The 25,042-nt window shown below is 36.5% G+C and overlaps 1 protein-coding gene and 1 non-coding gene across 36 annotated transcripts in view; one reads left to right on the top strand and one right to left on the bottom strand.

Annotated features, from left to right (window-relative positions):
* Atrx (ATRX chromatin remodeler) overlaps positions 1-25,042 on the bottom strand; it is a 156,418-nt gene that overhangs the window by 7,621 nt on the left and 123,755 nt on the right. For all 35 annotated transcript variants that reach the window (XM_075957921.1, XM_075957935.1, XM_075957913.1 and 32 more), the window contains 3 exons: positions 22,481-22,589; positions 20,051-20,228; positions 18,801-18,995 (listed from right to left, as the gene is read on the bottom strand). In XM_075957921.1, coding sequence (XP_075814036.1) covers positions 18,801-18,995; positions 20,051-20,228; positions 22,481-22,589 — 482 coding nt within the window. The remainder of the gene's footprint in view (positions 1-18,800; positions 18,996-20,050; positions 20,229-22,480; positions 22,590-25,042) is intronic.
* On the top strand, positions 21,405-21,592 carry LOC142841923 (U2 spliceosomal RNA). The gene has a single exon (XR_012909155.1). It is a non-coding gene; the product is annotated as a U2 spliceosomal RNA (small nuclear RNA).

Here is a 25,042-nt window from a genome sequence, read left to right as displayed (position 1 = left end):
TCAAAAACCTACCAAACCTAAATGTGGTACATGACTGTAATCCCAGTACTTGGTAGTAGAAAAATGAACAAACTTGAAAATATCCACAAGTTGTTAAAAATCATACATGAAAACATGGATATAAAAGAAAACTTAATTTATTTACAAATGATTTTGCAAAGATGTTAACAAGTTCTCCTTGGAAATACTTTCTAGAGAACAAATTACTGATCAAATGAATGGTGGTGGGGCATATGGCACATAAAAGCAGCTAATTTACATCAAGCAATGCTTAACTCGTGCATAAGTTTAAGCATTGACAAATCCCACACTTGCAAAAAACTGTCTTCACATATTTAGCCATACCTAGAAATAGGATCCAAAACAGGTAGGAAGTCAAATGTATGTTAAATAACTCAAGATGAAAGATGAAGCCCTAACTCTTTTCCTGTACAACAGCAAACACTGATACTAATTCCATATAATGTGATATTTAATCTCATATAAACAACCTTTAACTTGCTACTGTAGCAAACCTGACTTTTTAAAGCTATAGCTATAATTCATTTTGACCTGCAGCATGTGCTTTGTTGAAGTGAGCAAGCTTTTAAAGGACCATACAAAGAGAATTTCAAGAAAATTTCCTGGTAGAACCCAGTTATGAAAGGTACTGTCTGGTATAGAAATCTTCCATCCAAATCTCAGTTGCTGGCCTATGGACCACTAAACAGGCTTATCATCAATTTTTCAAACTCCACAGCAGTTACCAGGACTAGTGGACAAAGAGATGTGCCTGTCTTTATAAACTCATCTACGAAAAGATACTCCCATGACTACCCCAAGCATAAAAGAAATAAACCAGGTAACACTCGGTTTTTAATTTATATATTTTGTTTTCATGAGACAGGGTCTCAGACTGGCTTTGAGCTCCTAATTTCTTGCCTCTACTTCACACGTGCTGGGATTACAAACATGAATCACTATACTCAGATTTTTTTTTTTGGAGGTAAGAGTTTTGCTATACGTCGTGAATTGGGTTCAAACTCACGATCTTCTTGCCTTAGCCTCTTGGGTACTGGGATTACAGGCCTCAATCACCACATTCAGTCTCTAATATTTTCACAGGGGAACATTCAAATAGAACTATTTAAATTACAAGGCTCAGAGGCTTGATGGATAGTACCTATCTTATTTCTGCCTGGCAGTAAGAGAAAACTGTAACCACAATTACTATCAGTTCATTTCTCTGACTAAGCTACCTACTCCAGGGACCAAGAGAACAACTCTACACCTTGGACTTGGAGCTATACCACTGATAACTCTGGCTTTGAACAGAAGTTAAATATGGATGAAATACTACTTGCTCACAGAATAACAAGATGGTACAAGAATAGCAGAATAAATGAAAACACCCAACCTTTAAAATAATAAAGACCTTGTCAATTGAGTAATGTCTATTTCTCAATTATACCCCAAGTCAGATATTACTTATTTACTGTGAAGGAGAAGCCTTTCCAAAAATACATGTGTACTCACAGTAAAAATGTCTGAGACATCAGCGAGTTTTATCAGGTTGGTCCTTAGCATCCTATAATTTCAAAACCCAAATTTACTGACTTGAAATTAGGAGAAATTGAGGACCAGGCAAGTGACTTTTCCAATTATACAAGGGACTAGCTGGGACTAGCAACTGAATTTTCCAACTCTTCCCCAGTAATTATTATTGTATCACACTGTAGAGAATGCTTATTTTCACTAGGCATGGCTCCTCCATTTCCTAGATCTACATGTTTAGATAAAAAAACATAATCACTTAAAGGACTCTGAGCAAGGAAAAAATATAATGAGGTCTTTCATTTTTCTTTCCTTTTAATACTTGTAACTTCTTTGAGATTTTCCTTAACAAGTATAATTTTTCAAGATTTATTTATCTTAAGGTTATGTATATGGGTGTTTTGCCTGTGTGTGTGTGTGTGTGTGTGTGCACCATGCATGTGCCTAGTACCCACAGAGGCCAGAAGAGGGCATGGCTTAACTGGGACTAGCCTAATAGATGGTTGTGAGTCAGGATGTGTGTGTGCTAGGAAGTCAGGTCCCTTGGAAGAAAAGCCAGTGTTCAATGGCTGAGCCATCTTTCCAGCCTCAGTGGAAACTTGTGAAAGACAAGTCATGTTCATACCAGAGTTGGCATGCACTATTTTAACATTTAATTCCAGATGCAAGATTTATTCTATCAAAATGAAACACAGGAAGTGAGTTCAATTTCCAGCAGCCACATGGTGGCTCAAAACCATCTATCTATAGGGGGATCTGATGCCCTCTTCTGGCATGCAGTTGTACATGTGGATATAGTACTCACATACAAAAAAATAAATTCCTAAAAAAGGAAAATTATTTTTTTAAAAAAAACGAAACACGATTGGCCAATTAAGGCCAGGCAATGGTGACAATTCAGCCTCTGCCCCAGCAATAATGCTCCTTTTGATTCCTAGCCAAAGAAATAGTAGTAAGCCACAGGAAAAGTTCACATTTCTTTGATTACTACCAGTAATAAATTTTATAGCCTTACTAACATAGTACCTTCTGCATTTTATCAAGCCAAACCTCAAAAGCCAAAACAGAAACTATTCATATTGTTTCTAATGAATGTGATAGTCTCTCTTTTTAAAGAAATTAATGAAAATAATACTGGTATCTAACTATACAACCTGGGGACAGCTATGAGAAACATGTTATGTATTCCTCCACATATTTATACATGCAGCTTTGCATAAAAATGGGAAAGCATTATACTTAGCTGAAACCTACCTTTCTCTCTTGCTATCTTTGCAACATCATTTTACACCAAATACAAACCATGAGTTTTGATGGGTGTATATTATTATAAGTGGTTTTCAACCTGTGGGTTGCAACCCTTTGGCAAACCTTTCTCTCCAAAAATATTTACATTATGATTCATAGCAGTAGTAAAATTACAGTTACAAAGTAGCAGCGAAAATAATTTTATGGTTGGGGGGGTCACCACAACATGAGAAACTATATTAAAGGGTCACAAGCATTTAGTAAAGTTGAAAACCACTGTATTATACAGAAAATACTTCATCAACTATTCATTCCTAAAAAGTAGTAGTGTTTGAAGACATTAAAAATTTTGTTATGACACCTGCAATGAAATGAATTTGTGGATATATTTAATAATTTCCTCATATGTTGATTATACTCAAGCCCCTTAACAAACATTGTGTACTACAATGACCATTTGAAGATTCTGGGGAGATAGCTCAGTTGGTAAAGTACTTGCTTTGTAAGGACAAGAGTCAATTTGGATCACCAGTACACATGTAAAAAGCTGGGCATGGCTGTACATGTCTGTAAACCCAGGGCTAAGGAGGAAGAGAGAGGAGGAAATCTGGGGCTCCACAGCCAGCTAGCTTAGTCAAATATACAAGCCCCAGATTCAGCAAGAGACCCTATCTCAAAAGTTGAAGATGAAAAAAGTCGACCTCTGGTCAGATGAGCATTCACTCACAAATTCATGCATATGCCACCCTCACTCTAATTTACAAATAAAAAGACAACGCACATAAATGAAGCCATTGTCTTAAAAAAATAAAATAGTTCAGAAGCAGGAAAGCAGACACCTTTCCCACATCTTTGGCTTTTAAATTAATTGCAGCATTCAATAAATACAATTAAACTAATAATGATATTAAGAGAGCCAAAAAGTATTTGTAACATAATCCTCAAGATTACTTCTTTGAAAAAAAGTTTTGCACATCCAGAATTAACTATGAAACTTACAGTTCTCATCCCATGTAAGATACAATCAGTGGAAAGGGTTTTGTTTTCCCCTTTAAAGCAGCATTTATATTTGTTGCTATAGTAACACTATTATTGAAAACAATACTGGAACAGAATCTATAATCACCAAGCCAACAGTCATCAAAATGAGGTTTAAATTACATCCAAATGTGTACCTTTTTCTTTGTTTAAACTTTATTTTTGCTTAAATACCCCCCTTTTAAAAATAAGCTTACAAGCTGAAAATAGAATGGTTTGTAGTTCAGCTAACCACCTAAATTTTAAGGTTTAAAAACGACTAGTTCAATTAATAAAACAAAATTAATGATAAATTAAAAGTTTAAGTTAATTTATTTAGAAGTTTAAAGTATTTGGCAAGCTGACAAAAATTCCTATCTAATTAATTCTGAAATCCAACCTTGAAAATAAAATTGTTAAAAAATAATCAAGGCTTAGCCTGGGGGTAGGGTAGGAGGTTTGCCACATTTCAAAAATATTTTGCTTACTATCACTTTGAATTTGGGTTTTATAATATCTGGAAATAAAAGGTCACCAGAATACTTAACTGCCATATAAGCCACTAACAAGGCTATGAAAAAGTCCCTTTTATTACTTGAAGAAGTCTAGCATTTGAGTGAAGAAATTTAATAATCCTAGTCTAAAAGCTTTTCCTTTCCCATTTGAAGTCAGTTTCTTCTCCCAGACTGTAACGGGAAAAAAAACTCGTGTGTGCAGTAAGAAACCGGAGAGCACACTAAATGAATGTCACATTAGACTTGTGTGTCTGGAGTACCTAACCTTTGCTAGAGAACATTAGAAACAGGCCCAGATTTCCAGAGTATTGGTGACAATTAGTGACAACCATAGAACTTGTCACTTCTAGGGAAAGAAAAGGCATGTCTGCTAAGCTGACATTCGCAGGAGGTAAAAACCATGTTTAATAAGAATGGGTTTTTTTTTTAACATTTGAAGAGCTTGACACTATATTTGGTATCTAGACCTCAAAAATCTGTTATCGGGTTACAATGATTACGTGTGCTACATGCCACTATGAGATGGAGAGTTGTCATTGTAGATTTTATATGACCACAGTTGTTAGTCTAGAGACTACAGTTTTCCAAGTAGGACCTAAACTGGAAATCAAATTTTCATCTCACACAGTCTGTAGTTAACATGACCAACTGCTATGTTTTTGCAAACATTTGTACTCTCTAAGTCAAACTAGGTATGTTATAACACACACAGAATAGAAATACAAACATCAGAAGACAAGTAAATAATAAGGATATAAACATTTAAAAGATATGGAAAGGTCATTCAGTAATTCTAAGATAAAATAAATAAAGCTCTTCTGTAACTTCTGTTCTTTTAAGGGTCCAGAATAATAAATGTAATACAAAAGCTTAGCTATGCAATCTAGTAGCTGAATCTAATAATTCTTGTAAAAGGGGCACAGCTTTAGCTCCTGTCACTCTTCTTCCTCTAACATGTTAAAAGACCCAAATTTGAATTAGCGAAACTAGCTGATAGTAACAACTCTATTAGCACACAGAACCTCTGCTACTGAAATTATTACCTCAATGAAGGGTTGACCCTAGGGAGCTGACAACTTGTTAGATGTGTCCTCAACTCCCAGAAATGTACAAGAAAATGCCTCATAAGCTTTCCTCTGTAATCAACTCCACAACTAAACTGCCCGAAATTCTAAGACCAACAATAAAACTGTGTAGTCAACTTATTTTATAAAAGAGAAACCCGCATTACTTTCTGAATTTCAGATGGAAGGTAGGGCAGGATTTTAAATGTAACATACACATGATCACATAAACAGAAACCATGGTAGTAGTTCAGAAGAATTAAAACTTTGGCTTATTTGTATATTTTTGTTTTTTGAGACAGTTTCTCTGTAGCCCTGGCTGTCCTGGAACTTGCGAGGTAGACCAGCCTGGCCTTGAAGTCAGAGATCCACCTGCCTCTGCCTCTCAAGTACTGGGATTAAAAGCATGTGTAACCACCCACTGCCTGGCCAAAAAGTGAAGTTTTAAATTCTAGTATAAATAGGCATACGTGGCCTGTCGTGCTAGACAGTGCAGTTCTAAGGTCGTTACAATTCTATCACTTACTAGCCCTATGTCTGAGCACATTATTTTTCATTATATGTGTATAAAGTGAGTCTACAACTTTTGTGGTGATATATGTGATGGTCACAGACAGAATCATATCTATCTGTAAGTAATTATCAGAAAGAACTGAACCACTCTTTTCACCAAAGTAGTTTCTCCTCTTGGTAAGCTACTAGGTAAGCTACTGGCATTATTTATCAGTTTTCTAACACCATTTCCAAGAAAATCGTAAACATATAGCTGCTAAAGAAAGACTAATAAAACCTGTCTTAAGAATAAGTATCTATCAAATTACACATATACACACAATATGTAATGTATATATAATGTATATATGTATATACATATGTATATATATGTAAATTTGATCTTAAAAATTGGGGTATTTAGTTGGGGTTTCTGAGATGGCTCAGTGGCTAAGAGCACACTGCTCTTCCAGAGGACTCAAGTTTGATTGTCAGAACCCACATCAGGTAGCTCACAAGAACCTGTAACTACAGCGTCAGGGGATACGATGCCTCTAGATTCCATGGGTGTGTGCATACATACACATACACACACACACACACACACACACACACACTTAAAATAAATCTTTTGAAAAAAAAGAAATCTAGCTGATGATTAACAGATACCTTCCATTATTTAAAGTAAAAAGAATGATAAATCCTAAGCAATTTATATGTAAGAGTATCAAAAATTCTAGAACTACATACAGGGAACTTCAGCAGTCTGTAATCACTCCCATTTTGCCAGAGACTGAGGCATGGAAAAAACTTGAATGTTAACAATGCACAGGTTTATGTAGAGAGATATTGGGCCTGTTTTGCAACTTTTCTTTCTGAATGCTAACTTTGCTCCTTAATGACTAGGTGGTCCCTTACCACAGATAGTTCACATTAAGGATTCATTTTAAACTCATCTTTGAGTGCCATACTAAACCCAGAGTCTCATGCATGCTAAATGCACACACCACCAGAGTTATACCCCAGCCCAAAATAATTGACGAAAGGTCCACATAAGTACTTCAGAGATATTAATTCTTTATCCTCAAACTTTGATTTGTCTTCTTCTATCTTTCTTTTTACTTTGGGCGGGGGCGATGGAGAGGGGAGAGTGTCATCTTTAATCGTAGCACTGGGAAGCCAGGGATAGGCAGATCTCTGTGGGCTAAGGAGCAGCCTTGTCTGCATAGCAAGCTCCAGGCAAACCAGGGATATATAGTCAGATCCTGTCTCAAAAAGGGAAAGATTCTGAAATTTAACCAAGTTTTTCTATGCTTTCTTTGCAGTAAGAAGTCCATACAGCAGACTGTTAAACAGAATATTGGGACAGCTTGATCTCTAAAAGAGTGGGTCAGAAAAACTTAGTCCATAGGATATATTTTAGCATATCAAAATGTATACTACTCTAAATTTGAGATGAGAACACAAGTCAGACCCCTGTAAAAATTTGTATTTTATATATGCCTGTATGGCAGCACTATCCTAAGAACTTCACATGGAACACCCAATGTTCATATCGCTATGAAGGATGTATTACTACACCCAATTTATGGACCACACTACAGAAATAAAGCAACATAGGTTTTGAACTTGCAACCATTCTGCTTCAGTGTCTCAAGATGCTGGGACCAAAAGCATGCATCACTAGACATGGCAAGTAGTAAATATTTGTAGTGGATCAAACTCTCCATAAGGAAATAATTTTAGAACTCCAGCTCAATCCTTCACCAATGGAATCTTGCAAAACACCCTGGCCAGCAAGGATACATTATAAATGATGTAATTTCTACTGGCAGTAATTTCTAAGACAGTGTAGCTTGCCAAAGTTTGAGAATATGCTATCTGGAGGTACCGTTGGCATCATGATCTCTATAACCTAAAGAAAGACATGGTGGCCTTGGCTTACTAATTTTCGCTGTTTTTTTTTAAAAAAAGGAAAAAGAAAAGGGGGTAAAAAGATCCAAAGCAGCACCATAAAGCACTAATAGCAAGTAAATTTTGTGTCGTTTGTAGGAGGAAACCAAAAGTACTCTTTTATTTTAAAAAAACTGAAAACTGAGATCCTTTATTAAATAAGATATTCTAAAACCTAAACAAATACTCCAGAAGCACCAGTTGGCTAAAAGATAATTCTATATTATCTAAGAAAGGGGGAAAGAAAATCCTTAGTTATTGGAAACGGTATTCATTCTTTGGCAACTGCATGCTAGCTTCATTGGAAATGATGATCACTTTTGAGTAATTAATGTTATTATTCTGCCAAATGATCCAACTCATCTCTAAGGAAACTCAAGCCTCCAAATACATGTTTCTTCTATAATGTAGCTAAGATTATTTCCTTTGGTCCCTAAAAGTTTTTATTCATGTCAAATTTTGATCTTATAAGGAGAAAGACCTCATGTGGTGCCTTTTTAATGAATTTAAGTCTACCAGGAGGTGGTGGCACACGCTTTAATCGCAGCACTCTGGAGGCAGAGACAGGAAAGGCCAGCCTGGTCTAGAGAGTGAGATCCAGAACAGGTTCCAAAGAAAGACAGAGAAACCCTACCTCCACAAAGCAAAAAAAAAGTCTATATTACTTTCAGAGAATTGAACTTAGCAAAATGGCAACACGGTATCAACTATGGAATGAAAACTAGTAGTGAACATTGGTGCGGTTACCACATATGTGACAATAAACATACACACTCACACATTGATGTCATCTCTGTGAGGTATAGATATTGTCATTTTCTGAAGCACAGTAAGGTTCACAAAGTTTATGAGGCTTGCTTAAGAGCCAGGTATGGTAACTCATTTCTGACATCTAAGCATTGCAGAGGCCAAGATGAGAAGAATGCTATGAATTTAGGGCAGCCTCGGCTACATAGTAAGTTCCATGCCAGTTTCAACTACAGAGTGAGACTCTGTCTCAAAACAAACATAGAGGCTATTGAGATGGCTCAGTCAGTAAAGGCTGTTCAATCCACATGGGGACTTGACAAGATGAAAGGAGAAAACCGACTCCGCTAAGTTTTCCAAATACCTACTCTTATACTGTGGCATCATGCCCCCTCACCAAAAATAAACTTTATAAGTTAAAAGAAACGACAAGATTTATCTCCAAAAGGGTGTTTAGCAGATGACCTGGAAGAAGGACAAGGCACAAACCACCTTCCACCTTGTATAAACTATTGCAACAAACACCAACTTAGACACTTTAATAACCTACAAAGTAATGGTACAACTGAAGTAATTCCTCTTAAGCCTGCTGTATTTTCTGGTATTCTATTTTTACTCAGATAAATAATAAGCCTTTTTATACCAGTTAACATGTATGTGTGAATATTAGCCTTTGTTTTATTAAACAAAAAAGATTAAACTTGTAATAAAAGGCAGAGAAGTAAATAACAATGGCATTAAACTTCATATTTCAAATAGAACTTTGGCTTCTTAGAAGTTATCAAAAATTGAGCTCATGTGCCACCATGTGGTTCTTACATCTCAAAAGTCAATATATGTAAGCTCAGAGAAAGTTCCTGAAATAAGCTGATTAGCAATTATATGTTTTACATAAATCAATTTTAATGAAAAATATTCCACTCTAGCAATAAGAATGACAAAGGCAAAACCTTATATTATCATGTGCTGGCTAATAAAACTGTACAATAACATCTCTGTTCAGTAAACTATGCTTTGAGGTATTAAAGCTTGAATAAAGGACTAAAGACTAGGAGAGAAAATTGTACACAAAATCAGGGTGGAGAAAGCCAACCTAAAGCCTCACTTAGAGTACTTTAACTTAAATCCCCATTTTGTCTTCTCTATAATTACCACCATGCAGCCCACATTTAAAGAGACATAAGTGGTGCAGTGCTGAAAAGGGGAAGTGCAGAAACACTTCTATGCCAGTTCTACTGGCTTTTGTTTTCTTAATAAAGGGTACAGAACTTAGGCTGTGTACACTGTACTTAAGAGGGAAAAAAACACCTACTTAGGCGCGTATTATGAAATGTGGCCCTGGCCAAGATTTTAATCACTGAAATCTATGCGACCTATAAGTTTATTGCCAGAACAGCATTTTCCCAAAGAAATTTACATAAATGTTAACAAAGGTGAGATATTAATATTTAAGAAACAAATAGTTCACAATCAGCCCCCAACTCCAGTATCAATAGAGCCTGGTTTGGCAAATTTGTAAGTTTGGTGAAGGCTTACGATGACTGAAGAACATAGCATGAATAATAAGAAACCAGAGACAGATATTGGGGTCCAACCTGATGATCAGGAAAGCAAAGCAGCCAGTCATTGGCTCTTTTCTCTACCTCAGACCAAAAATCGCCAAGTTCATGTTTCCACAAATCCTGAAGACTCCACACCCCAATGAGTTCCTATCTCTCTACCCTTTATATTCATTCCTCTCTCCACCCAGCCATATCACACATTTCTCCACCTGCCTATTGCTGGGATTAAAAACATGTGATACCAAGTGCAGGGATCACTTTTGAGTGTTTCTCTTTTAGACAAGATTCAATCTTGTGTAGCCCAGGGTGGCCTTGTAGTCATAGAGATCCGTCTGCCTCTGTCTCCCAAGTTCTGGGATTAAAATTGTGTGCCACCACGGCTAACTAGTATGGGTGCTTTGCCCTCTGATTTTCAGGCAAGCTTTATTTATTAAAATACAAATAATATAGCACTAAATTTCCTCTTTATTGTATAAAATAAAAAGGCTATAATATAAGAAAAACTATATGCAATAAGTACAATAACTATACACAATATGTATAAGCATTAAGTACATCAACAATATCTAGTCAATTTCCATTTGAAAAATTCAGAAAAAATACTCCGTATCTATTCTATCTTGGTGAGTCCAAAGCCTTATATCTTATTTACTTTTTATCATAACTTGATTCCTATGTATGATAAACAAGGAAAACTAAAACTATCTAGTTTACAATTCCTTCAGAGACCTAAGAAGGAAAAATAGTATTAACTAAGTAACCATTAAGTGTGAGCAAGCAACTTCCAAAAATTGTGAGAAATGACACCTGGTTGCCTGGACAGTCATACAAAGTTCCTCTGCAATGTTGGGGTATCCTATATATTTTGAAAATGCCTTGACTTCAAAATTTAAAGTCAAAAGATATGTTACTTTAGAGAAGAAGTTTTGCTTTTTAAAACTCTATTTCTTTTACTTCTATTTTTAATTTTTGGTTTTTTGAGAGAGGGTTTCTCTGTGTATTTTTAGCTGTCCTAGATCTCACTCTGTAGACCAGGCTACCCTCAAAATCAGAGATCGACCTGCCTCTCCCTCCCAAGTGCTGGCATTAAAGGAGTGCACCACCACACCCGGCTACTCTATTTCTTTTTTCAAGGACTTTCTCTATCCTTTTTCTTTTCTTTCCCAAGCCTACATATATTTTTAGACACACTATAAACCATTAAGATGCTTTTTTCTGTATGAATCTGTCTTTACCACATATCTCTATCTTTTTCTGAGTACAAGTCTTTAATCTGTTAAGCAGAATGGCTAGGATTAAAGCTGCAGCTTTGGTGGCTGACTCCATCCCATTCCTTAGCTTCCTGGGAGACTAGCTTCATGGTGGAGGAACAGGCAGGAGTCACATTTATTGCCACAACTCTTGAGAAAAGATGGTTACAAAGAAGATTCATTTGACTCTGTTCTTCTCTTGTCTAGAATCCTTTTTTCTTTTTTAAAAAACTTTCTCAGGCTTTATGTGGAAATTCTTGCCAAATGCTGGGCACAAATTATAGCAAGAATAATAAAAAACCAGAGAAAAATATTGGGGTTAAAGCTGAAGATCAGAAAAGTAAAACAGCCAAGCCACTAGAGAAGTCTTACCTCTAGAAAGACTGGGTGACTGCAGACAGAGCCCTGATCTTCTGTCTCCTCCCATTTTATATTCTCCACTAGTGCTGGGATTAAAGACATGTGACTCACTAGGACTGAGATTAAAAATATGGGCCACCACCACCTAAATCTATTTTTGCATTGATGTTGAGTAGCCTAGGGTGGCCTTGAACTCACAGAGATCCATACGCCTGTCTCCCAAATCCTGGGATTAAAGGTGTGTGACACCACTGCCTGGCCTCTAGTGACTTAGTTTTACCTTCTGACCTTCAAGGTAAGCTTTATTTATTAACAAATAAATAAAATATTGCTGTTATTGAAACATCTTAAATGCCATATTCTGTAGAACTCTGAAGAGTTTGATAATGACCTGTCTATCTAAAATATACCTTCGTTTGACCTTGAAAATATACCTATTTAACTACAAATTCAATTATAATGGAGGCTTAACTACTAACCTGCATTTCCTTATTATCCTAAACTAAACAGTTGGTAACAATTTAAAAGGACTAGAAATTTGTATTACATTGTTAAATGAGTTGTATAGGTACAATAACTTGAATAAGAGTAGAAATGTATATACAGTATGCTCTAACAAAATTAATCTGAAGTTTTTATCAATATACAAAATTTATACAACATACAAGAGTCCAGACCAATGTAAAACATTTAAAACTAGTAAAAGCAGACTCAATAATCTACCTTTTTATCATATATCTATAACCTCTGTCTTTACTTTTCAGAGTAGATTCAATAATCTACCATTTTATCCTATCACATCTGTGTCACTTCTTTTTAGAGTAGATTCAAAAATCTACCATTTTAGCATATCTATACCCCTTTTTTTCTTTTCAAAACAAAAACCTTACATTTAATTTCTTTTGTTTTGATTTTTTTCCTGGCTATAATCAATAACAACTTAACCAAACCCAGTCTCTGTGTAATGGGAAAGTACAAGGTTTGTCTCAAGTACTGGCTAGAGTAGAGTAGTCTGTTAGGGTGGATCTACCTCAGCTAGACACCTAAAAATTGTTCTGAGAAGTTTGTAGTCCAAAGCCCATCTTTAGGTGGTGTTTTTCAGCCTAGTGATAGTATAATACTCCTGAAGGAATTGTCAAAGTCATGGTTCACCGCAGAAAACTGATAGAGACTAAAACCCGAAATCATGTACAGGAAGGTAGATAAAACCTTTTTCTAAAATTAGCACTCTATATGACCATTAATTTCATTATATATATATCTTACACCTTAAGAAAAGCTGTTAAAGAGTCAAAAACCAAAGGATTATGAGATTAGTGGCAATAAAAGTCCTTAAAGTTTTGTTTTTCTTCTGTCCCATATCAGGTGGCTCTTCTGACATGAGACAGAGATTTGATTTCACTTCAATAAGCATGTTTGGGTTTAGAGAAGGAGAGAGCCACACTCCAATTCAAAGCCATTTTTAATCTTTAATTGGAGTGGGACTCGAAAAATATCATTTGTATTAATATATCTATAGAAAATAGAAGAAGCAAATATTTTGGAAGACTTATGAAATTTTATCCTGTTTGGAAATGTGATATACCAATAGGCCAATTTACTCTTTTTCTTGAGATTTTTTTTTGGGGGGGGGGATGATTTGTCCTTTTTCTTCAGATTTCTCATTTGTCCAGTGTTCTTTGGGTTCCTTAATGGGATGCTTTTATTCTCCAGAAAAGACAGAAATAAAACCCATTTACCAACCCTAATTTTGGGGAGGTTCTATTTTGACAAGTTATTTCTGATCAAATGAAAAGCATTTGTTAGATTTATAGGTCAGTTTAGATAAAACAACCATGCTGCTTGATAAAAAACAATTTGGGTGCCAAGATTCTGATGAAATTATTGCTACATTCACACCTGTGTCTACCAGATCTTTTTAATTTTAGTATTTGTTCATTTATAGAAGTTTGTCAAAATATTTGCTTTATGGTCTTTCCTGAATTTTTTTGTTCTCTTTTCTATAGTTATTCTATTATCCAGAGCAGTATGGTTTCTTACAATAGGCATTAGGTTCACTGTTGCTCTGAAAAGGAGTTTCCTCTATTATGGCAGGAAATGACTGAACAAGATTTGGCATAGGGTACTGAAAAGAGACCCTCAACGGAGTTTCTTGATGGCAAAGGATTATACTGAAAATCCCTTGTTGACCCACATTCATTAGTCCAATGTCTGCCTTTGCCACAATTTCTGCATAATACAGAAGGGGGGGGTGTTCTGAATGGATTATGCTTGGAAAAAAAATAGTTTTTAGGAATACCCTGTTTACAATCCCTGTTAAAGTGACCTTGTTTGCCATAATTGAAACAAAACCTGACATTTCGATTTTTCTTCAAACCTCTGAAAAATCACCTCTTACCACATCATCATGGTCATGAGATTCAACACTAATTGTATCTAGGATCAATTACTCCAAAGATGCTGACCTTGTGTTTAATGGCCTAATTATCCTTCTGCATTGAGAATTAGCATTCTCTCATATTTTTGGTTGTAAGACTAGCCTTTAATGGCTGAGACAACTCTCCAGCCCGAGAATTAGCAGTCTCAATAGCCAGAGATTCAATCATTATTTGTCTACCTTCTCATTTTTGGTATCATTTTATTTATTACTGATGTCAATCTTTGTAAGAAATCCATGAAGGTTTGTTTCTTTTGGCCCCTGTATGACTTTAGTAAATGATTCAATCTTCTTTCCTACTTCTTCAATTCTGTCCCAAGCATTTAAAACTGCTGCATAGCATAAAGTCACAATGTGATCATCATATAGAGATTTCCTTGCTAGAGTAGCTATAGTAGCATAAAAGAAGTTGATCTTGGGAGATTTCTATACCTCTAGCTTTACTACCTTTAGTTCAGCTGAAAGCAGTCAGCCACTGACACCTCTACCTCAGACTAAAAAAATTGGTGGGATTCTGTCATCATGAATCCTGAAGACTCCACACCCCACATTTCACTGAGTTCCTATCTTTTCCCCCTTATATTCCTCTCTCCAACCAGCCATAACACTCCCGTCTCCACTTCCCTAGCGATGGGATTAAAGGTGTGTGATCCTAAGTCCTGGGATCACCTTTGTATGAGCTCTATTTCGCTTTTAGACAGATTCAATCTTGTATAGCTCACGGTGGCCTTGTAGTCACAGAGATTCACATGCCTCTGTCTCCCAAGTCCTCGGGATAAAAATGTGTGCCCCCAGGCCCTGGCCTGTATGTATGGCTGCTTTGCTCTCTGATCTTCAGGCAAACTTTATTTATTAAAACACAAATAATACACCACTATAGAAGAACATTATAAAAGAATGGACTGAAGCTAGTTATTCCAGGTTTTTGTTTGTTTGTTTTGTTTCATTGAGTTGTGTTTTTTTTGTCAACTGAACTCAAACTGAAATTATCTGAGATGAGGAACTTTAATAGAGAAAATGCCACCATTAGATTGCTGTAGACAAGTCAGAGGCCTTTTCTAGATTGATTATTGGTATGAGAGGTACCAGCACACTGTGATTGGTATCAGTCCTGGACAAGTGGTCCAGAGGTGTATAAGAAAGCAAACTGAGATGATCAGGGGGAGCGAACAAGTAAGCAGCACTTTTCTATGGTCTCTGTTTCAGCTCCTGCATCTCAGTTTCTACCTTGACTTCTACTGATCATGGATTATTAAACCTGTAAGCCAAAGAAACCCTTTCTTCCTCATGTTGCTTTTGGCCTTGGTGTTTTAGCAATGCAATAAAAAGCATAACTAGGAGAGCTGAGCGTATAATTCAAACCAGTAATCCCAACCTTTAGGATGCTGAAGCAGGAAGACTGCTAGGTATTCCAGAACAGCCTGAGTAACATAGTAAATTCAAGGTGAGTAAAAGCTATACAGCAAGATCCGAGATTTAAAAAAAAGAATATGAGAAGAATATACACATTGAGGACACATGATTCAGAAGACCCTAAAATTAAATCACTAAAAGAAAACATTATCATTAGCAACAACAATGAAGAATCCTATATGCAGATTTAAGGAAATATGAGTAATGTGATAAGGCAGTGAATGAAGCTGACTACTATGATAGTTTCAAGAAGGAACTAAAGACACAATATAAAGGGCTAGTGTGAGGCTTAGGAGTAAAGTACTTGTGGAACAAGTGCAACGTCCTGGGTTCAACCCCAGGAACACAAAAAGACCTACACAAAACCAAATACAAGGTAAAACAAACCAATTATCTTCCTTTCAGAAATCTACCTTGAGTTACTGAGTGAAACTACGCATTCAACTGTAACCAAACTTTTCAAAGACAGTAGATCATTAAGGAAAGATGGAAGTTTTTTTAAAAGACCAGAACAATATGGAAGACAGCAATGGAAGAATGTAGTTCTTACTTTTAAAGAGCTAGAAAAATAAGACACCAAATCACAGTTAAGTGATTAATAAACAAAGTCTGAGACATCCAATCTAATTAGAAAATTGCAAAGTACAACTAAATAGTAACAGAAATACAAGACAAGAATTGTGTAACAAAGAGGATGTGATAAGGCAGAAAGACACAAAATCATATCAGGGAAATAAAAGTTAGGTACATTCAGGAAAAATAACTCATCAAAAGGTATACTACTTAATAACTATTTAGATAACACTAGGCAATAAATTTAATAAAAACGAAGAAGATAAATCATTTATAGCGGTCTTAAAAATAAAACACAAAATGAAAATCAAAACAAAGGAGGGGGAAAATACCATAACAAAACAAAAGAGAGAAAACAAAGTTGGTTCGGTAGGGAGGTGTAAAGGAGCAGGAAGAAGTTGGGAGAAGGAAGAAAACATGATCAAAATATATTGTATGTAGCTGGGTGCTGGTGGCACATGCCTTTAATCCCACCACTCAGGAAGAAAAGGAAGGTAAATCTCTGTGAGTTCAAGGCCAGTCTAGTCTATTAAGCAAGTTTCAGGACAGCCAGGGCTACACAAAGAAAGTCTGCTTCAATAAACCCATATGTTTAAATAAATTTTAATTACAAATAAAGAATAAAAATTATAGATAAAAAGGACTAGTGCCACAATTTTACTGTAATAGAAGTAGCTTTGATGATAAAAGCAGATTCAAAAGACAAGAAATGTTTCACTACAAATATCAAAATAAATACTATCAAAATATTAGCATGATGAAATGAACTTGTAAATACAAGCCTAAGGAACAAAAATAACACTTATTGAGTAACTATACAATACCTACTCCACTATAACCACCTTGTTTTAGGTCTGCTATTACCATTCACCTATATCATATTAATAGTATCCTAACAAGTTTCTTAACATCTATTTTACTTTCTCCAGTTCATCTTCTACACTGATACAAAGTTATTTTTCTAAGAATAACTTAGATAGAAAATGTTTCTGTTTAAAATTTAATAGATTCCGTAGCCATAATATGATTCCTAACTTAAGTACTATGATCACAATTCCCTTCTGCCTTGGAGCATTTTTTTCTTCTTCTCTTGCCAAGTAAGCCTACTTCTGTACTGCCACTGTAAACTTACAGTGGTGATGATCTGATTTCTTGAGGCTCCCAAAACTTGTGCCATTTTATGCACATTTCTTTTGCCTGTCCTCCCTGTGGTCTCAGCAATACCATAGCCACACACTTCTATTTTCTTTTCTTCAAGCCTTCTTCAAGCAAGTCCTCTCCCTAACTTTTCCCAACAAACTGGGTAGTCCTTTTACATGTCTGTATAGATTTCTAATATACAACCCAGAATATTCATTTTGTTACTTAAGGCAAGATAAAAAACTTATTAAACTTATAACGAAGTACATAAAAGCAGAGGGAGTCTACCTAAAAGGGGATGCAGGCTTGAGTGTCTGCTGTTTTGGCCTACCTGATCTCATTTAGTCACACATTGCTAGCCCTGAATCATCTCTGTGGAACAGCAAACACAATTATGAAAATGAGTTTCAAGTTTTAGCTATAACCTTATAACCTTTACTCATTAGAGACTGTTGCTTGTAAAAAAGAACTTCCTTCCTAAGCCTATTTGCTTTACTTGAATGTGCACAGCCACATGAAGAACTAATAAATACTTTTATAAGTGACAGAAGTTACACTGTTGTATTGATATGGCACCCAGATAGCTGCTTTCCTAATTCTCTTAATGTTAATGATTTTTTTGAGACCGGGTTTCTTAGTGTAGCTTTGGAGCCTGTCATGGAACTTGCTTTATATATGTAATTTTATTTTATTTTTTTAAGGAACGTCCACTCCACCTTAATCCCAGCACTCAGGAGGCAGAGGCAGGTGGATCTTTGTGAGTTTGAAGTCAGCCTGGTCTATGTAGTGAATTCCAGGACAGCCAGGGCTACACAAAGAAACCCTGTCTCAAAAAACCCAACAAAATCAAAGAACCTCTTTACTGTTTTGAGTTGTGGGTGCAATAATTTACATGCTTACCAAAAGTGCACACGGTTCCCTTTATATCCACATTCTCACCAATACTGACTACTTCTTATTCCTTGGATTCTTAGCTACCCTAACAGATATAAGGTAGAATCTCATTCATTATGTTTTTGATTTTGCGGCTCCCTAACAAGTAGTGATGATGGGAAAATTTTCATACACCCATTTGCTGATTCTTAATTGCTCTATGAGAGAAAAAAAGGTTAAAGAACAGACAACTAACTTACTAGTAGATTAGTCATATAAACATGCCTTCAATTTAAAGCTTAGGAAAACACAGTTTTAATGATTTCCACTCAGATTTCTGATTAGATTTCTTTCTGGGTGGTGGAAATGTTATTTGGCATAAATAACGTTTATGGTTTTCAGAAATATTATCTTCTTTGTGGTGTTGTATTGATAAGTAATTAAGCATTCTTTCACTTATAATCATATAGACTAAAGTTTGTTAAATATCAATTTAGTCTCTGAAAATGTATGAAGTACACACAGCCTTAATCAGAATCTCATCTTCATTGTAGTAGCACAATTTCCTTGGTCCCTGTTGGCATTTGATTTGTTAGTTAACCTAATAATCTGAAAAGACATACCTTTGGCAGCATGGGGGTGTCCCTTTTCTTCTTCTTTTCTGAATTGGGGTCATCTAATAAGTCTGGCTCAAAAGTATAAAGTTCAGTAAGCTCATTCATAGTAAAATGACGTTCAACCTGCTGTTGATCAACAACTCGAAAAGACAGTGACTGCTTTGTTACCTGTCGATCATAAATCTTATCTTCCATGGTTCCCTTTGTTTAAAAAACAAAGAAACAATACACAGATAAAAAAATTGGTCAACATAAAACTTATGGATAAATCTAGTTACACGTTAATATGAAATGCTAAAATTTCAAGGTCACATGTTGCCACAAAAAAATCCCTAACAATGTTAGTCCATTCATGAAAGAATTCATCTATTCTAGGAAACTTACCGTCTTAATTTGTCATCAGGTTAATAAAATTTGACTATGAAGAGTTATTCTAAATTATCTGACCAAAATGGATTTGTGGCCTGCTTTGAGATAATTCTATACTTTATGAAAGTCAAAGAGCAGGCAGATATCAGGATAAACAGAAATAGAAGGCACAAGAAATAAGAATTTAGATAGGTACTGAAATTAGAATACGGGAAACCAGATTTTTAATGTGATATATAATAGGCTAACAATACGCAAAACGTCTTATAATTCAAATATGGCTTTCTAAAATTCAAGATAAACTAATATACTGACATATACTATACATTACTTATAAACTAAAATACAAAGAAGCTGTACACATGTCACACTAAAGAAGATCAAGTAAATAAATATCTGCTAGTAAATATCAGGCTGCAACTGAGAGAAGCCCAGATTTGGGTTCAAGTGGAGAGTATATGTCCTACCTGCTCCTGAAACAGATGTGTCAGTTAAAAGGGCACCTTGACTCTACAAACACAAATGACCTTGAAATGCATCTATTTCTTGAATTTTGATGAATTTTATTAAATCTGAATTCTGAGGGGAGTTGACTTTGTTTTTAAACAGAGGTCTCACTATGTAACCAAGATTGTCATTGAAAGCGCCACCATCCTACCTACAGGTCCTATGTGCTGGGACCACAGCTGTGCAACACGACGTCTGGCTTCTGTCTGACCTAACTTGATATCAGTTTTATTTATAGAATATTTTCAAGTATGTCTCTTTCTAAGAGACCTACGCTGGGCATGTCTAAAGTATTATCAGTTTCATCTGTATATGTTCTGCACCTCTAGATTATTAACATCAACTTCTTAGTATAAAAAGAATGCAAACGACAAACCTACCTGAGCTAAGAACCTATACACATAAACAGGCTTAGTTTGTCCAAAGCGATAAACTCTGAATATACTCTGGATGTCATAAGATGGATTCCAAGAAGCATCAAATATAATCACTCTATTAGCAGCTACCAGGTTAATTCCAAGAGACCCTGCTTTGGTGGAAATGATAAACAATCGCCCTCTAAAAATGAAAATGTAAAATAAATGCTTAGTTATTATGACTTTAATATTACAAAAGTACACATACACTGTATACTTTAATAAGAAAAATCAACTTCCCACAAAAAACAATTGTACTATTATATTAATTATAGTTATATTATTAATATTAAAACCTACAATAATTTATAATTAAAGATGACTTAAAGATTAAGAGGGGCTGAAGGAGGGGATAGAATATGATCAAAATATAGTATGTATAAAATTGGCTTAACAAATAACAAGGTGAACCCAAAGAAAAAATATATAAATCCTCCTGGAAATTGGAAGCAGGCAAAAACACCGGGCAAAAGTTGCAAGCATGAGGGTGGGGGTAGGGGTGGAAGGAAGGGGGGTTGGGAGAAGGGGAGAGGGGAGAGAGAAGGCAGAAGGGAAGAACTGGGGAGAGCTTGGGGGAATGGGATGGTTGAGATGGAGGAAGGGTGGATACAGGAGCAGGGAAGAAGATATCTACATTAAGGGAGCCATTTTAGGGTTGGCAAGAGACTTGGCTCTAGAGGGGTACGCAGGTGTCCGCGCGGGAGAGGGTGCCTGAACTGTCCTTGCCCCATAATCACACCGATGATTATTTCGAATATCACCATAGAATCTTTGTGCGGTGATGGAGATAGAGACAGAGACTCACATCAGAGCACTGGACTGAGCTCCCAAGGTCCAGTTGAAGAGCAGAAGGAGGGAGAAGATGAGCAAGAAAGTCAGGACCGCCAGGGGTTGGTCCACCCACTGAGACAGTGTGCCTGAGCTAATGGGAGCTCACTAAATCCAGCTGGACCGGAACTGAATGAGCATGTGATCAAACCAGACTCTCTGAATGTGGCTGACAATGGGGAATGACTGAGAAGCCACTGATAAAGGCACTGGGACTTGTTTCTACTGCATGTACTGGCTTTTTGGGACCCTAGTCTATCTGGATGCACAACTTCCTAGGCCTGGATATAGGGCGGGGGGGGGGGGGGGGTGTTGGACTTCCCACAGGGCAGGGTTCCCTGTGGAAATTTTTGAATGGAAAAATTAAAAATAAATAAATAAATGGAAAATAAATAAAATTGGCTTAAATAAAAAAGTTATCAATATACATATTAAAATTAGTTCTGCATCATTTATGATTGAAGAAAAGCAAAGTAAAAATCACTGCAGGACTGTTTCTCAGCCTTTTGGCAAAAATCAAGTATAGTGTCTGTTATCAGTTTAATATCCAATGTATCCTCTAACAAAAGAGAGTATGTTATACGGATTTTTGGAGCTAAGAGATAGAATAGGAACAGTTTATGACCACTCCATGCATCGACCAAATATTGCAGTTCCTCCAGGAACAGTGCACCGCCTTTGGAGAACATGAATGAATGAATGAACAAACTAGATTTTGTAAAACATGAAAATACTAAGTTGCGAGGAGAATGTAGAATCGCAGTGCCATATACATTGTTAAAAGTACAAACCATAAAGTCACTGTGGAAAACTGACAATTTCATAGATAAAGATAAAATTAGCCAGGCAATGATGGTACACTCCTTTAATCCCAACACTCAGGAGGCAGAGGCAGGTGGGTCTCTGTGAGTTCCAGGACAGCCTGGTGTTAAGAGCTAGTTCCAGGACAGCTAAGACTGTAGGCAGAGAAACGCTGTCTAAAAAAAAAAATTATCACAAAAAAAACCCAGAAATTACGATCCTTAGATTGCATCACACATAGGGAAATAGCATTGAGGAAAAACTTATACAAGGACATTCATAATAGCTTTAATCCCAAAACCTGGGAAAAATTCAATGTCCCTGAGAAGGCAAGGCTACACACACTGTATATATCCCTATGATGACCTAGAATTTAAAAATAATCAGGAAATAAGCAAAAAAATCACAAATAGTTTTTTGAGACAAAATCTTACAATGTTGGCCTAGCTGCCTTGCAAATTGCTACATAGATGAGGCTGGCATTGAACCTACAAAGATTTACCTGTTTCTGTTTCCCAAATGCTGGAATTAAAGTATGTGCTACCATGTCTGGCACAAATAAATACATTTCAGTAAGTAAATGAAGTGAGACTCGTATTGCTACAATGTATAGGATTCCATAAACAAATTTTTGGAATGAAGAGTGTGATTGACCTGGTTTAGGCCTTAATTTCATCATTTGTTAAAAATGAGAGGATATATTAAAAATATAATTTTACTGAAACTACATTTAAAATATCTATACGTGTAGAACAAGCACCATACCTCACATTGGTTTCATCATTAAATTCCTCGGCCCACTTTTTCCTTGACTGTGCAGTAGTAGAACCATCCAAGCGGTAATAGTCAATATTCCTGAGCCACTTCCCTTCACCTGAAAATGTAAACAGAAAACTCAAAAGAGGAATTTGATGTGTTACCCTACTAATATTAGTAGATTTTTTTTCCTTGAGTATCACTTAAAAGGAAGATGGCCAAATTCTTGCTACAAAGCTTGGCCTGAATTTGATCCACCAGGTTGAAGACAAAACTGAACTCAAATTGTTTTCTGACCTCCACTCACATCCCCGCACATGCACACACTAAATAAGCGTAATAAAAAAAAAAACTTTAAGTGGATGATAGGCCAGGCATAATACTATATGCCTATAATCCCAGCACTAGGAGGGCTAACGGAGAATTTCAAGTTCTGAATCTGAGAAGCTTCTGTAAAGCAAAGGACAACATCAAAAAGACGAAAAGGCAGCCTACAGAATGGAAAAAAAAATTTTCACCAACCCTACATCACACAGGACTGATCTCCAAAATATATAGAGAACTCAAGAAAATAGACATCAAAGTTCCAAATAACCCAATTAAAAAATGGGCTACGGATCTAAGAGAATTCTAACAGAAGAATCTCAAATGGCCGAAAGATACTTAAGAAAATGCTCAACATCCTTAGCTATCAGGTAAATGCAAATGAAAACGACTCTGAGATACTATCTTACATCAGTCAGAATGGCTAACATCAAAAATACCAACGATAGCTTATGTTGAAGAGGATGCAGAGTAAGGGAAACACTTCTCCATTGCTGGTGGGAGGGCAAACTTGTACAGCCACTTTGGAAAACAGTATGGCGGTTTCCCAGAAAATTGGGACTCAACCTAACGCACAACCCAGCAATACCACATTTGGGCATATACCCAAAGTATGCTCAATCATACTATAAGAACATCTGCTCGACTATGTTCATAGCAGCATTACTCGTAATAGCCAGAACCTGGAAACAGCCTAGATGCCCCTCAACCAAAGAATGGATGAAGAAAATGTAATACATTTAAACAATGGAGTACTACTCAGTGCCTTTAAAAAAAAACGAAAAACAATGACATCTTGAAATTTGTAGGCAAATGGATGGAACTAGAAAAACCATCCTCAGTGAAGTAACCCAGACCCAGAAAGAGGAACATGGTATGTACTCACTTATAGAGGATATTAGACATAAAGCAAAGGATAACCAGCCTACAGTCCTTAACCCCAGAGAAGCTCGGTAACAAGGAGAACCCTATGAGAAACATATATGGATCGCCCTGGAAAGGGGAAACAGACAAGATCTCCTGAGAAAATTGGGACATGGGGATGGAGGAGGAAGGGAGGGTGGAAGGGAAGGGGAGGAAGAAAGAAGAAGGAGAAGGGGAAGGATTAGTTGAGGAAATGGGATAGCAGAGATGGGGGAAGGACAGAGAGGGAGAACAAGGAAAAAGGTATCTTGATTGAGTGAGACATTATGGGGTTAGCAAGAAACCTGGCACGAGAGAAGTTCCCAGGAATCCACAAGGATGACCCCAGCTAAAATCCTAAGCAATAGAGAAGAAGGTACCAAACTGACTGTGTCCTATAGTCAGATTGATGAATATCTTAAATGTCATCATAGAACCTTCATCCAGCAGCTGATGGAAACAGATACATGCTATGGGATAATGCTCTTGTACCCTGAAATGATTTGTCACTATTATAGGTTTAATAAAAGAATGATTGGCAAGTAGCCAGGCAGGAAGTAAAGATGGGGTGACCAGACTAGGAGAATTCTAGGAAGAGGAAAGGCTCAGTTTAGAGTCGCCACCTAGATGCAGAGGAAAATGCTGCAGTGAGAAAAGATAGCAAGCCATGTAACTAATCATAGATAAGAATTATGGGCTAATTTAAGTTGTGAAACCTAGTTAATAATAAGCCTGAGCTAATAAGCCAAACAGTTTATAATCAATATAAGCCTCTGTGTGTTTCTTTGGGACTGAACTTGTGGCACCAAGAGGGAAAGAAATTTTTGTTTACAGATGCAGAGATCTACAGCAGGTTCCCCTGCTGTCAGGCTGGAGTTGCTGAACTCCCATTAACTCACTTAAGCTAGTTCAGTAGGCATCTGTATCATGGTATTGATTCCTTTATGCATATTATTGCTCCTCCCTCTAATTGAACTTTGGTAGTTCAGCAACTCCAGCCCGACAGCAGGGGAACCTGCATAGGACCAAACCAGGCCCTCTGAATGTAGGGGACAGTTGTGTGGCTTGGGCAGTTTGTGGAGCCACTGGTAGTGGGACCAGGATTTATCCCTACTGCTTATACAGGTTTCTGGAACCCATTCTCTTTATATGAATACCTTGCTCGGCCTAGATATAGTGGAAAGGGCCTTAGCCCTGCCTCAAAGCAATGTGCTAGACTTTGCTAACTCTCCATGGAAAGCCTTACTCTCTCTGAGGAATGGATGGGAGTTGGAGTTGGGGGGAAGGTAGAGGGAGTAGGAGGAGGGGAGGGAATAGAAACTGGGATCGGTATGTAAAATGAGA

The sequence above is a fragment of the Microtus pennsylvanicus genome, chromosome X (assembly GCF_037038515.1).
Source record: "Microtus pennsylvanicus isolate mMicPen1 chromosome X, mMicPen1.hap1, whole genome shotgun sequence".
In the NCBI taxonomy this organism is placed as follows: Eukaryota; Metazoa; Chordata; class Mammalia; order Rodentia; family Cricetidae; genus Microtus; species Microtus pennsylvanicus.
This window is presented reverse-complemented; position numbering and strand designations above follow the sequence as displayed.